The 13,599-nt window shown below is 41.2% G+C and overlaps 1 protein-coding gene across 4 annotated transcripts in view; it reads left to right on the forward strand.

The window, feature by feature from the left end:
* Positions 1–13,599, forward strand: part of ABCB1 (ATP binding cassette subfamily B member 1) — a 207,857-nt gene that overhangs the window by 191,547 nt on the left and 2,711 nt on the right. For 2 of the 4 annotated variants that reach the window (XM_072154257.1, XM_072154262.1), the window contains 15 exons: positions 116–226; positions 1,198–1,323; positions 2,217–2,420; positions 2,535–2,705; positions 3,607–3,768; positions 5,034–5,189; positions 6,025–6,171; positions 6,986–7,087; positions 7,804–7,881; positions 8,052–8,135; positions 9,116–9,319; positions 9,619–9,719; positions 11,031–11,171; positions 11,674–11,830; positions 11,949–12,146. The exons of 1 other annotated variant lie outside the window; for it this stretch is intronic. In XM_072154257.1, the coding sequence (XP_072010358.1) occupies positions 116–226; positions 1,198–1,323; positions 2,217–2,420; positions 2,535–2,705; positions 3,607–3,768; positions 5,034–5,189; positions 6,025–6,171; positions 6,986–7,087; positions 7,804–7,881; positions 8,052–8,135; positions 9,116–9,319; positions 9,619–9,719; positions 11,031–11,171; positions 11,674–11,830; positions 11,949–12,146 (2,142 nt within the window). The remainder of the gene's footprint in view (positions 1–115; positions 227–1,197; positions 1,324–2,216; positions 2,421–2,534; positions 2,706–3,606; positions 3,769–5,033; positions 5,190–6,024; positions 6,172–6,985; positions 7,088–7,803; positions 7,882–8,051; positions 8,136–9,115; positions 9,320–9,618; positions 9,720–11,030; positions 11,172–11,673; positions 11,831–11,948; positions 12,147–13,599) is intronic. One more of the 4 variants, XM_072154261.1, reaches the window with a different exon arrangement.

Raw genomic sequence — 13,599 nt, forward strand, 5'->3', positions numbered from 1 at the left:
GAGTGAAACCAAACAATATCAGGGGTATCAAAATCCTAGACCATTTAGAGGGTCCCCTGTTATTTTGGAAGTCTAAATTATCCCAGATATATTTAATGATTTAACGTTTTTCTAGGAGCCAAAGATTGACAGTTTTGCTACAACTGGGTACAAGCCGGACAAAATAAAAGGAGACATTGAGTTCCGAAATGTGAAATTTACATATCCATCCAGACCTGACATCCAGGTAAGTAATGAAGGTCATAAAATAACAGGACGGGTTTGGTCATCTGATTTTAAGGGATATCTTTATAGATGGTCACCACTTCATTCACAGGGTCTTCAGCATAGCCCATGAACCCATTCCTAATGATAGAGGCACCCACAGCGAGAAGACATTTAGGACATCTGAATGTGAAATCTCCTTTGAATCAATTTTGAATATATTAAACAGCAGACAGTGTTGGGTATAGACCCTGAATATCTGTGCAGTGATAAGTTTGTGTGTAGTAGGAAGCAGCTACGATGTGAAAAGTTTGCAGCTCCTGCAGGTGCTCTGGGCGGGTCTTTCAGCATGAAGAGCTTTCTGCTTTTTGCAATGAACTTTTCCACAGCCCCTCCCCTCTGCTTTAAGTGGCTGCTGTAACTATCAAACCAAAATCCTGATACAGCTCCTACTTGTAGCAGAGGGGAGGGGCTGTGGAGCAGCACAGAGCAGAGAGCAGAAAGCTCTTCAGGCTAAAAGACACCCCAGAACCTTTTTAGGAGCTACGGAGCTGGATTATAATTTACTTTTCACAGTCCTGCTGCTACTAACAACATACACAAAGGGATAATTACACAGATCTCCAGGGACAATACATCCCACTGTCTGCAGCTTTGTATGGTTAAAACTGCTGACAGATTCCCTTATTGGCTTCAAGTCAGTCTTAAAATTGAATATCTGATGGAGCTGAAGTCTTGGCCTACATCCTTAATTTCAAGAGCCCTATCGTTGGGATCTCTTCTGTCTCTTCCTCAGTGTCAAATGTTTAAAAGGGTCTGTCCAGGACCTTGGAACGTCATCCAAAAGTCCTCAAACTGTAGAACTAAATGTGGACAGAAGGGACCACAATTTTCATACAACTCAGAACCCATGGCCATCTTAATCCTCCCTTTGGTGTTTATGCCTATTTTTAGTCTACATTTGGTTATTAATGTTATTTATTCGATTTTTAGGTTTTAAAGGGGTTAAGTCTTAAGATCAATCGTGGACAATCAGTGGCTCTTGTAGGAAGCAGCGGCTGTGGTAAGAGCACCACTGTCCAACTTATTCAGAGGTTCTACGACACGGAGGAAGGATTGGTAAGGAATGATGTTTAATGTTTTTTTAGTTTTTTTTAAATAGCTTCCAAACTATACAGTGGCAAATAAAAACTCAAAAAATCTAAAATTGTCCAGTAAGTGCAAGGGCTCAAGATTTTGTAGTTGTGATCAGAACCCTCATTCCAATTGTTTCATATGAATGTTTGTGCTCTGTAATGTAATATTATATTTGTATATGTCCCATGTGATTTGTAAAGCTGTGGAATATGATGGCGCTATATAAATAAAGAATATTATTATTATTTGTAGTTAAACCAGCAGCATTATTTTAAAACTGGGCATATACCCAGGGTTGCCTGGGGGCCACCTGTGTCCGGTTCCTCCAATACCAATTTAAAGACTCTCCTTTATGGACTAATTTTGGCATGAATGGGTCATCAGTACCAGACTGTTGTGGATCCGATGCCCGTACCCAGTGACAATCATCAGTACCAGACACTGCATGTCTGCTTTCTAGTGAACTGGCCTTGGATCCCTATTGATCTGATACTGAGAACCAATTGAGCAGGATCGGCTCCAGGTCTCAGTAGGCCCCTGTGCAGCAGAGCCTCAGTGAACCCCTTTGCAGTGACCTCATGGGGCGGCATTAAAAATTCAGAAACGAAAACAGTCATCTGTTTCCTAAAATATTCCCTAGTTAATCATGCCAAACTGGCCACTCATGGTTATTTTACATAAAGCCCCCCTCACCCCATGGATTCCTTATCTTGTGTGGGGCCCCCCCAGCAGCTATGGGACCAGGCACTTGCTCAGGTATGCCCAGTGTGCCCTGTAATTGAGGATAGGTCATCGGTATCAAAATTCGTCTTTTATGAAATGTTATGCTGGTATTATCTGGGAACAAAGTGCTGAATTTCCGTTCCATACTGTAGATTAAGATTGATGGACATGACATTCGGACTCTCAATATCCGATATTTGAGGGAAGTGATTGGTGTAGTGAGCCAAGAGCCGGTTCTGTTTGACACGACAATTGCTGAGAATATCCGATTTGGCAAAGAAGACGTCACAATGGAAGAAATTGAGGAAGCCACCAAAGAATCCAACGCGTACAACTTTATCATGAGTCTGCCGGACGTTAGTAAAAAATTTATTAGATTTTTTGATAGATTATACATAATGTAATATGGGGATAAATACAGGAGAGGCAGAGTTATTATTATGTTTTAATATTTATTATATTATTTCCAGAAATTTGAAACCCTTGTGGGAGAGAGAGGAGCACAACTTAGCGGAGGTCAGAAGCAGAGAATCGCTATTGCCCGGGCGCTGGTTCGAAACCCCAAAATTCTTCTTCTTGATGAAGCCACGTCTGCTCTGGACACGGAGAGTGAAGCTGTTGTCCAGGCAGCTCTGGATAAGGTAACGAGTCTGAAGTGGGCTCAAGTCTCCAGATCCCCAACATCTTGGAACCTGTGGCCCAGCAGCCATAGGTTGAACAGGTTCAAGAGCCTTAACCGCAACTTTATTAACCCCTTACCGACGTGTGACATAATAGTATGTCACACGTCGGCTGCCACTGTATGGAGAGGACTCACGGACTGAGCCATTTCCATACAAGGTGGGTGTTTGCTGCATATTGATGCCACCAATCGCAGGTAAATGCCTTGTAAATGCCTTCAGCAAAGCTGCTGGAGGCATTTAAATCCTGGCAGTGCATGGGAGCCGTAATATTGGATTTGATCACTGCCTCCTGTGAGGTCATCAGGGGGCAGTGATCAATTGCTCGGTTTATACCATGTATTACATTGTGCGATTTGTAATAGATGATGTGGAAAATCGCCATATACAACAGTGTGGCAGTATATGCTAGGATCAATCAGACAACATAGGGTTAAAGTACCCTTGGGGGTCTAAAAAAAAAAAAAGGAAAAAAATAAATAGATTTTGAAAAGTGAAAAAAAATGTAATAAGCTCACAAGGAAACGGCGCAGGTTCATTTCTTCACCATTTTCACTGCATTGGGAATTTTTTTCCCGCTTCCCGGTACACTGAATGGAGTATTAAATACCATTACTATGAAGTGCAATTTGTTACAACATCACACAGCTTTTTACATGGCAAAATAAACAAGTTATAGAAAATGGGGTGTAAAAAATGGAAACGTAAAAAAAACAAAAAAGGGCCTCAGCAAAAAGGGGTTAAGGCATGATGGTGGTTTAGAAGTTCTCAAACCTACTGACAGGTTCCCTTTAAAGATTGTATGGCAATGTACAACAAAGACAGATAAAATAATAATTTATTTTCGTTCCTTGACTATTAGGCTAGAGAAGGCCGCACCACCATTATAATTGCCCATCGTCTATCCACAATCAAAAACGTGGACGCAATTGCTAGCTTTGACAACGGGGTAATCGCTGAGCAAGGAAGTCATGGAGAACTGATGAAAAAAGAAGGAATCTACTACAAACTGGTCTCGATGCAGGTAAACTTTCCAAAATTACAGAAGTGAGGGTCCAATACTGGGCACCCCCACAGAGTAGCTTCTCTCCACAGTCTTTGGCACCAGAACGGTAATGCGCGGCATCTGCTCCATTACTCTGACGGAGCGACGAGGGGTCCGGCGGAGGTATGTGGGACCCCACTGGACCCCTCATTTTCGTGATCTGTGGGGTCTCAACAATGAGACCCCCCCCACCGATCAGCAAGTTAGGCCCTATCTTGTGAATAGGGCCTAACTTGTGTGTTGTGGGAAAACCCCTTTAATGAAGCTGGATGTACAACAACCTTTCAAGTAAATCAGAGCTGAGCTGCAGTACCACAGCATGACCACTATACAATATATGGCACCTACAGCTTCCAGCTCCAAACACTTTATAGTCCCAACAAAGGGGATATCCACAAACAGCTGCTCGGTTGAGGTTTTTTTTAAAGTTCTTTTACGATCAAAATGTATACATAATATAGAAAGACATTGGTGTCCGATCACGATAGGAGCTTACACTGATTGTAAATCTTGATTTATCCAAAAATTATAGTGTTACAGCTTTAAAAGATTTTTGCTAAAAACAAAAAAATATAATCAACTACAACAAGTTCATTAACTTTAGTCACATGACCGTGAGACATGTGTATTTCCTGTATAAGCAGGAAGTATAGATAACCGAGAGTCGGTGGTTTAGATAAGTTCCACCTCTTTTGTCTCGAAAAACAGACCAGACCCTACAAGTACAGGAAACTAAAACCTATGTGAACTTTTTGTGACTTAGGTAGGGGAACATAAATTTAAGATCAATAATGAGTCTACTACGTCCCGATGCTTTGGCATAGTTTCATATTCTTTATACTTTTCATTATTCATTCTGAAGTTAATGAGTTAAGTAGAAGTTAAAAGGATCTTTGGCTGGAAAACTAAATTTGATTTTAGTAGTAAATATATTTGGTGCATTCTGTACTGCTTCATTGCTTTATTCCCCTCCAAAACAAAAAGGACGTTGCCTTTGCAGCGCCGTAACAACAGGTGCTAACTAGCAAGAGAACTAGAAGGATGGCCAGGTTACGACCCCTTAGATGTCGCAGTTGCAAATGACCGTGGCATCTAAGGCATATCATCACTGACTGCCACTGTTACTGACGGGTGTTAACTGTACAGCTCCTGAGCCCACTTCATATTAGGCGTCACCCAACTGGTTACCAGTAAAAGTTCTGTTATAATGCAAAATGTTTTTTCTGATACTTCACTGGTTGCAGACTGTAGATGCTGAGGATAACAAAGAAGAACAGCAAGAAGATGGAGAAAATATAAATGCTGACACTACATTAGTAAGGAGAAAGTCAACCCGAAAAAGCATCAAGAAGAATTCTGGAGAAGAGGACCAGGAAGTGGATGAAAACACTAAAAATATGGTGGGAAATGTATATTGATTGATTGAAAAAAATATTGACATCGGGACCAATACTGGGCCTGCAAAATGTGTATGTAGACCCTGGAATAACAGCCATGACAGACTGTCCCACCAGAGAATCAGAGAATCTGGTGGGCCCAGGCTCTAACCCATTACTGGAAGCTGGGGATGAAGCAGAAGGCAAACAACAGGGAAAACTAACAGGGTCTATTTCAAAGTCGGTGATAGAGAATAATTTTTTAGAGAAAATGATTAAAGTAGAAATCTTCTTTTTTCTGCTTCTTCCTTCTCCTGCAGCGAGCAGTGTCTCTGAAAGCTTTCTCATGTTGATACACAGCAGATAGATAAGAAAAAGAGGGTAAAGATTAACTCTTGCAATACCTAGAGAATATTCAGCTGTGGAAGGAGATTAGACTATCCAGCAACTGTAAGGAGATAAGTCATTAGACACTTACTCAGCTTCTCCTTATCTCTCAAGTGTAAGTGTGAACACAGGAGGGAAAGCTGGTTTATACTCACAGCTAAACGCACTTAACAATTTTATTGCAATTGAAATGTTTATGCCTAAGTATAATGTAATCTTCAAAAGTAAAGGTGGGGTTGATCAAAAAATCATTTACAACAAATTCTAAAACTGCAAAAAAAATACCAGAAAGTAAATGAAATAAAAAAAAACAAGAATAAATATAAAAGTTTAATATCTTTTATATATAAATATGCCTACCGAATTCTGACTTGACAATAAAACAAAAAAAATTTACAAAATAGTTAAATAAAATGTTCAACAAAAATAAGATGCCCTTGATTTAAGGACTGTCTACTGTAATATTTCCTAGAATGAAGATCCTCCTCCAGTCTCATTTTTCAAGATCCTGAGGTTGAACAGAGCGGAGTGGCCCTACTTCATGATGGGAATTATCTGTGCAACAATCAATGGTGCCACCCGACCTGCTTTTGCCATTATATTCTCCAGGATCATTGGGGTAAGATTCAACAAGGAATTTTTTTTTATGTGACCCTGCACTTTGTGAATGTAACTTATACTTATATTACCCTATGGAGGATTTATCATGGCTTGTTTGCCTCAAAACAGAGTCGGAAATTGCCACTTCTCCACCCTCAATGCTGGTTGGGAGGGGAAGGGGCGGTGCAATGTTCCGGTACAGGGCATTTCTGCCCCGATCCTGCACACTGCTAAAGCCTGTTTCAGGTGCCGGCTAGGGTGCAATTCTAAGCCAGACTAGGACTGACCTTTTGTAGAAGTCCACTAGTGGCTGGAGCCTTATGATATATCCAGTAAGGGGCGGGGGGTACCATCATTAGCTGCCATATGAGCATAAACGTGCCCCTATATATATAAAAAATAGTCTGCTAGTTCTGAAATTATTACTGTTGTCAAAGGTTTACAACTGATCATTCTCATTATGTTGTGTGGGCAGGGATGAGTCTAGGAGAGATATAGAATGGCGCCCCCTACACCCCATCCACTAGTTATATATGATTATTTTTTTAGTATGTAGGTTCTCCACACTGTATCTCACACCCGTGCTGACATTGGGTGTGAAGAGACTCTAGTTTTAGGTGTCAGGCCCTGCTCTGTAGCAGGTGACTGTGCCCCAGAAGCTTCCCCCCTATCTAGCTGTAGATGGTGCTGTCCGAGGCAAGGGGCTCAACTCGCCTCATGGATGGTGTGTGGGTTTCTTCCTTGCCTCAAAAACATATGGAAAATTTAAAAGTGATCCTATTTTAGGGAAAAGATTGCTAAAAGTGAATCCTTTACTTCTTATACCCAAACAGGTATTTGCAGGGGAGGCCGATGAGATCAGATCTAGAAGTAACATGTTTTCACTGCTGTTTTTGGGACTTGGAGGACTTTCCTTTTTTAGCCTTTTCCTTCAGGTAAGTGGTTTATAGAGCTTTGTTTCACTCATGTCTTGATTTCCCTTCATAAGGAATCAAATCATCAATGCAATTTTCATCAAATTGGGCAGAATCGTGACTAGGGGAAAACGGAGGACTTTGGGAATTTTTTTGTGGGTCCTTATTGGGTCCTTTTGTGGGTCCATATTGTATTGTATTTTTAAATTAATTTTTTTTTGTTTAATCCATCCAATGCCATATATATGGGCTAAAAGAAGAAACACGGATGGAAGGTCATTTGAAGAAGTGGAAGAATTTTACAATTTTGCTTATATTTTTATTATACAGATTTATAGATTTACAGATTTATACAGTCCTCATTTTAAGAATGATAGAGGCCCAATACCCAGAACCCCCTCAGAACAGTTGTTCTCAGTAGTTAACAGAGAAGGTAAAAGGAAGCAGATAGTGCTGTTCTCTGTGTAGTGGTCAGATCAGGTTACTGCAGCTCCCAATCATTTGAATAGAAGCTAAACTGCAGTGACTCGGTTCAGCCACTACACTGAAAATGGCGCTGTCTTCTACCTATTCCATTCTCTGTGTTTTTTAGCTGCTGAGAACAGATCAGTGGGGGATCTGGATTTTCGAGCCAACCAATCTGATATTAACTACCCAACCTTAGAATAGGTCGTCCATATTTTTGGCCCTTTTTCCTATGTTTTACTTCACAAAGATGTGCTTTTCCTCTTAACCAGGGGTTTGCATTCGGAAAAGCTGGGGAGATTCTAACAAAGAGGTTACGGCTTCTTACCTTCAAAGCGATACTGAGGCAGGTTGGTAAAAGTTTTTAGAGATAACTAAATTATATAAATATATTACAGTGTTGATTTTTTTTTTCCAAGTAAACCTGCCTCCACTAAAAATATTAGTAGGACGTAAAACTATTGTTAAAAACTAAACCGGGAATTCAGATGAGTGAGATGATGGTTGTTTGACTTTTCAGGAAATTGGTTGGTTTGACGATTCTAAGAACAGTACGGGGGCACTGACCACCCGACTAGCTTCCGACGCTTCACAGGTGCAAGGGGTAAGTGCTAACATTAGTGGTAAGTTCCAGGCTGGGGTATAACAGGCATGAGGCGAATTGAGCCTCTTGCCTCAGGCAGCACCACCTTCAGCAAGAAAGGGGGGAGGCAGCATCAGAGGAGCAGTCACCTCCTACATAGCAAGACCTGACACTTCAATACTGTCTATATACACATGATGTCAGCAGGGGTGTGAGAAACTGCATGAAGAACCCAGTTACAAAAAAAAACAAACTGATATATTACTTCTGGATGGGGCAGAGGGGGGCGCTGTTCTATACCTAGCCTCAGGCGGCAGAGAGTTTAGGTACATCCCTGGTTCCAGGTAAAGATAGTTATTTTCAATGGGGGCTTATAACAACCAATGGGACAAACACAATGGTATTAAAAAAAAAAAAAAGTAAAGCAGCGATCTGATTGGTTGTTATGGTAAATAAATGCAAATGCGAATCATAATTATATTTGTGGGTCAGTGTTAGAAAACGACCTGTATTGACTATTGATGAGCATCTTGTTGCTTCTCCATTGATGTTCTTCTCTATTGCACCATTAAACCCCCTGGATGCTGTGGTTTGTAGCAACTATGGGATCTAGGTGGTTACTGCAGCAGTCTCGACTACCTTGACTCCACATGTGGTCACAGGATTGCTGAATATTGTAATCTCACACAGTGAAAGGGGGAAGTGCTCCTGCACAGTGTAACAGCAAGTGATTCTGCAGGACAAAGGGGCTCTGGAAACACCCCAGTAGCCCTCCAGGCTCATTAGCATAGCTGTAAAAGTTGATTTTAGAAGCAAGGAGGCCATGGATAACAAATATAAGAAGATTATCCCAATTACTGTGCCCTGGATCTATGAGTAGGTGCACATTGATTATATTTCCTTTAAAGGGATTTTCCATGACTTAAATGTCAAATATTAAATATGATTATTGGAGATTATGTTGCAGTTTCACAATTTGATGACACTTTTGTCTGCTGCAGGCAACAGGAGCGAGACTAGCAATGCTTTGCCAGAACATTGCCAATATAGGGACGGCCATTATTATATCCTTCATCTATGGATGGCAGCTGACTCTCCTCCTGCTCATAATAATCCCAATCCTGGCCCTGGCCTCTATGATCCATATGAAGAGATTCACTGGCAATGCCAAAAAGGACAAAGCGGACTTGGAAGCAGCAGGCAAAGTGAGTAGATATTACTGTATTGTCTCCACTACAATCAGACCATGAGTAGTTTCATAGACGTTATGGGTTGGAAAGTAAAAAGTATGAATGCAGGGTCAGACTACACAGAGTTTGGCTGTAGTCTGTTACTATGGAAACATAATGGTCTGGATAGAAGCCACATACACAAAGTGACCAATGACTTTCAGTCAAGTCTGTTTAGAAGGTTGCTTCATTTTCCATATGTTGGAGCAATTAATATTGAGTCTTAACTTTTATACAATTATACATTTTTGTCCTTATTTGCCCTGCCCCCCTAGGTCGCCATTGATGCAGTGGAAAACATACGCACGGTAGTTTCCTTAACTCGAGAGAAGAAATTTGAGGCTCTTTATGAAGAAAAGCTTGAAGGACCATACAGGTAGATATATGGTAGAGGGGGAAACCGGCTCTTTGAGAAGGCCACCCATGATCAATGGTGGCTTTTCCTTGTGATGAATTATATTTAGCTGTATTGTTATGTGTGATAGACCTGGACAGCTATCTTCTCTGCTTCTATCCATGTAGAGAGTAGGTTTCTAGACTTTCCCCACAATGTAAGGCTACATGCACAGGACCGTATACAGGGGGGCTCTGAGCTAGTGACACAAGTTGTGGCTAACTCACAGGCGCCATAGAGGTCCATTGTTCATGGTCACGGTGCAGTGTGCACACCATGTCTCATTGCACTTCGCCCGAGCCGGGGTGCCCACCTTGCAAAATATAAAGAAGGTCTAATCCTGCCCTAAATGCAGCTGCTCAGCTACTGTGGAGAAGGGCAGGGTGAGTATCACTCACCACCACCATCTCCACACAGCCAATAACCAGCTGCCAACTTTCCTCTGGCAAGTGCATTAGCCTAACACACAGAAGATTAGAGATGAGGGGACCCATAGTTTCAGCTCAGCGTGACCAGGGTGTATTGCCAGTGATACCCTTACCAATCATTGCCATAGCAAGAGGCGTAAATTTTCCGGATTGGTTGTTTGGCCACCAATCTGGCAATATGTCTGGGTCATGCAGCCAAATCTATACGATGAACCCAAAATAAAACTAAGGGTCCGCTAATCTTTAATCTTGTTGCATACACAGGCTCAAACTGACTTAAGGTTGATTCCTCCGGTGGGATCCTGAGCCAGGTGGCCCCCATTTCCTGAATGAGTGTACATGACACAGTATATCTTTGTACTTCTATTAACCATATAGGATATTAAAGAGGAACTTTCACCACCTTACACAAGTATATATGAACATATCATTCTAAAGACATAGATTCAGGGGATCTTTGAATTTTTTTTGGAGCCCCCACAGTTGATGAGATATTGGTTCCTGTATCTGACCATTATAATCCACACCATTGTCAGGAAGGAGGAGCTGGGAAGGTGTGTGTGTTATGATTATCTTCTTAAACAAGTAGAAGATTGTCATAAGACAAGCCTCCTCCTCCTCCACACAAGCTCCTCCTCTCTAACAGTAGAGAGGATTACAATGGTCAGATACCATGACTGATATCTCAGCAACCATGGGGGCTAGAAAGAAATTTCAAAGTGCTTCTGTGTAGCAGCCTCCAGAGAATTTATTCATCTTTGTGTCAGTGGCGTGGTGAAATGTCTTTTTTAATTATGAATTTGCTTTTGAACCAATTCATGATGCTGATATAATGGCAATAAGTAATTTATGCTTTCATTTTCAGGAACTCTATCAAGAACGCACACATGCAAGGCTTCTCCTACGGGCTCTCTCAGGCAATCATGTTTTTTGCATATGCGTCAACTTTTCAATTTGGTGCCTTTTTAGTGTCAAAGGGATTAATGACATTTGACAATGTGTTTCTGTAAGTATCAGTGACGTGTGAGAGCGGGGTCTCAAAATATTGACTGAACTGAAGGTTTTGACTAGAGGTGTACAGAATGGGGTCACAGGAAAGGAGATGCTAGCAGTGGTGTGGGGTGAATCTGTCTAACTTTAATAGGTGTTCAATCTGGGATCAGATCTAAAGTATGAATCGTATACTTCTATTATTCTATTATATTTTAAAGTAAGAGTTCTCCTTACAGAGACTTTGCCAATATAGGCCACCTTGGAGGCGTGTGAAAATTATAGCAATTGATGCTCCACTAGGGGATTCTGGGAAATATGCAAACATATTTTCCAGGATTGGATAAGGAAACCAATGCCCCTTTTAGTTACCCTATAAGGCACCCCTCTTAACATCAAGCATGAGAAAGTCCAAAGATTGGGGGCTTGTCCGGGACCAAAATTTGATAAGGTTCCATAGAATTAAGGTCACCATTGAACTTGATCTAAATGGTCACTAATGTTTTTGTTTATCATAGGGTCTTTGCTGCCATTGTATTCGGTGCTATGGCTTTGGGACAAAGCACTTCCTTTGCTCCAGACTATGTGAAAGCTAAAGTTTCAGCGGCTCATATATTCAGTCTACTAGAGAGGACGCCTCTTATAGACAGTTACAATACAGCCGGACTAAAACCTGTAAGTAACCTCTCATAACATCTTACATCTAAGTTCCCAGTAATAAAGCATCTCTAGATATGGTAAAACTTGTGTTTTTTATGTTCTCCGAAATACAATAGTGTGTTTTTTTTTACAGTCGCACTGTGACGGGAATATCATGTTTAGGGGAGTTCATTTTAATTACCCAACTAGACCCGATGTACCGGTGCTACAGGGATTGGACGTCAGAGTGGAAAAGGGAGAAACCCTGGCACTAGTGGGCAGCAGCGGATGTGGAAAAAGTACCACAGTCCAACTACTCGAGAGATTTTATGACCCCAATAATGGAGAAGTGGTAATCTATTGTTTGCTTTATTCTTTAGTAAAATGTGACAATAACTATACATAGCCAAATAATTAACCTTCCTTCAGACAGGTCTCCAAATATACATACCTTATATACTCGAGTATAAGCCTAGTTTTTCAGCACAAAAAATGTGCTGAAAAACCCAAACTCAGCTTATACTCGAGTCAAAAAATAAATCAAAACTCACCTTTCCGGCGGCCCCCTTAGATCTTCTGTGCGATCCATCCGCTACAATGGTACTGTTGTGCTGCACAACGGGGGGGGGGGGGGGGTTATATACACTGGGGCAGGGCCTATCAGGCTATATACACTGGGGCAGGGGCTGGCAGGCTATATACTGGGGAGGCTGTGACCAATGCATTTCCCACCCCCGGCTTATACTCGGGTCAATAGATTTTCCCATTTTTTTGTGGTAAAATTAGGGGCCTCGGCTTATACTCGGGTCGGCTTATACTCGAGTATATACGGTAATTCACATTCTTAAGACAATATGAAAATCACTGAAATACCCTTTAATAAAAATGAACGTGATTTTAGCTACATTTTAAATTCCGTCTTACCTTTAGACTGTTTGTGGTTTGTCTTGGTTTATTTTGTCACAATTCTGGTGGGCGCTGTTACTTTTTAAACTCTTTTCTGTTCTCTTGAATGCCATGACCAAAAAAAAACCCACAAAACTTTATGATATTTATTCACTTTGGGGGACTTCCCAGGGGATGGCCATATTAGGGAGACACTTTGTTGGGTTCATTCACACAAAAAAAGGAATACATTTTCATTTCCTTTTTGCATCCATATGGTATTTGTGGATCCGTTTTTTTGACATCTGCGTAAGAATTAGCCATGCCAGCAAACAAAGATTAGATGGCAAAGCACCTGGAGTACAAAAAGGTGACTGCCTAGAAATGTAATCCGCGTGCCATTGACTATTTTTGAAATCTGTGGTCCGTGGTTAGCAAAAAACTATACATTCTACCCTCAGACGGCAGAACTAAGTATGCCATGTGAATAGCCACCTAGACAAAAAAGGGTCAGTAATAGAAATGAGTGGACGTTTGAGTACAGGTGTGTCCTCTGGCTGATTATAGCCATGGCTAGTTGCTAGAGGCGTCAATTTGCCCCATTGGCTGTGTGGCCTCCAATCCGGAAATATGTCTGAGTCGCGTGGCTGAACCCGAAATCAAACCTTGGCTCTGCTCGTCTCTAGTTAGTAACCCGTGGACAACATACTAACGGGAAAAACTGAGGTGTGAATGAGCTGCTGCATTGTCTGTGGTATATGTTTTTATAAAAGCTGCAAACAATATGTTTTATTAAACTGACTGCGCCAGTTTTTTTTGGCTAACATTGCACTTAAAGGAACGTCTAACGTGCTCAGTCATGTATTTATAATGTGTCTGCACTATAATTGTGTTGCAGCTCCACTATGGCCGACACTTTT

Source organism: Engystomops pustulosus, chromosome 5 (assembly GCF_040894005.1).
Source record: "Engystomops pustulosus chromosome 5, aEngPut4.maternal, whole genome shotgun sequence".
NCBI lineage: Eukaryota > Metazoa > Chordata > Amphibia > Anura > Leptodactylidae > Engystomops > Engystomops pustulosus.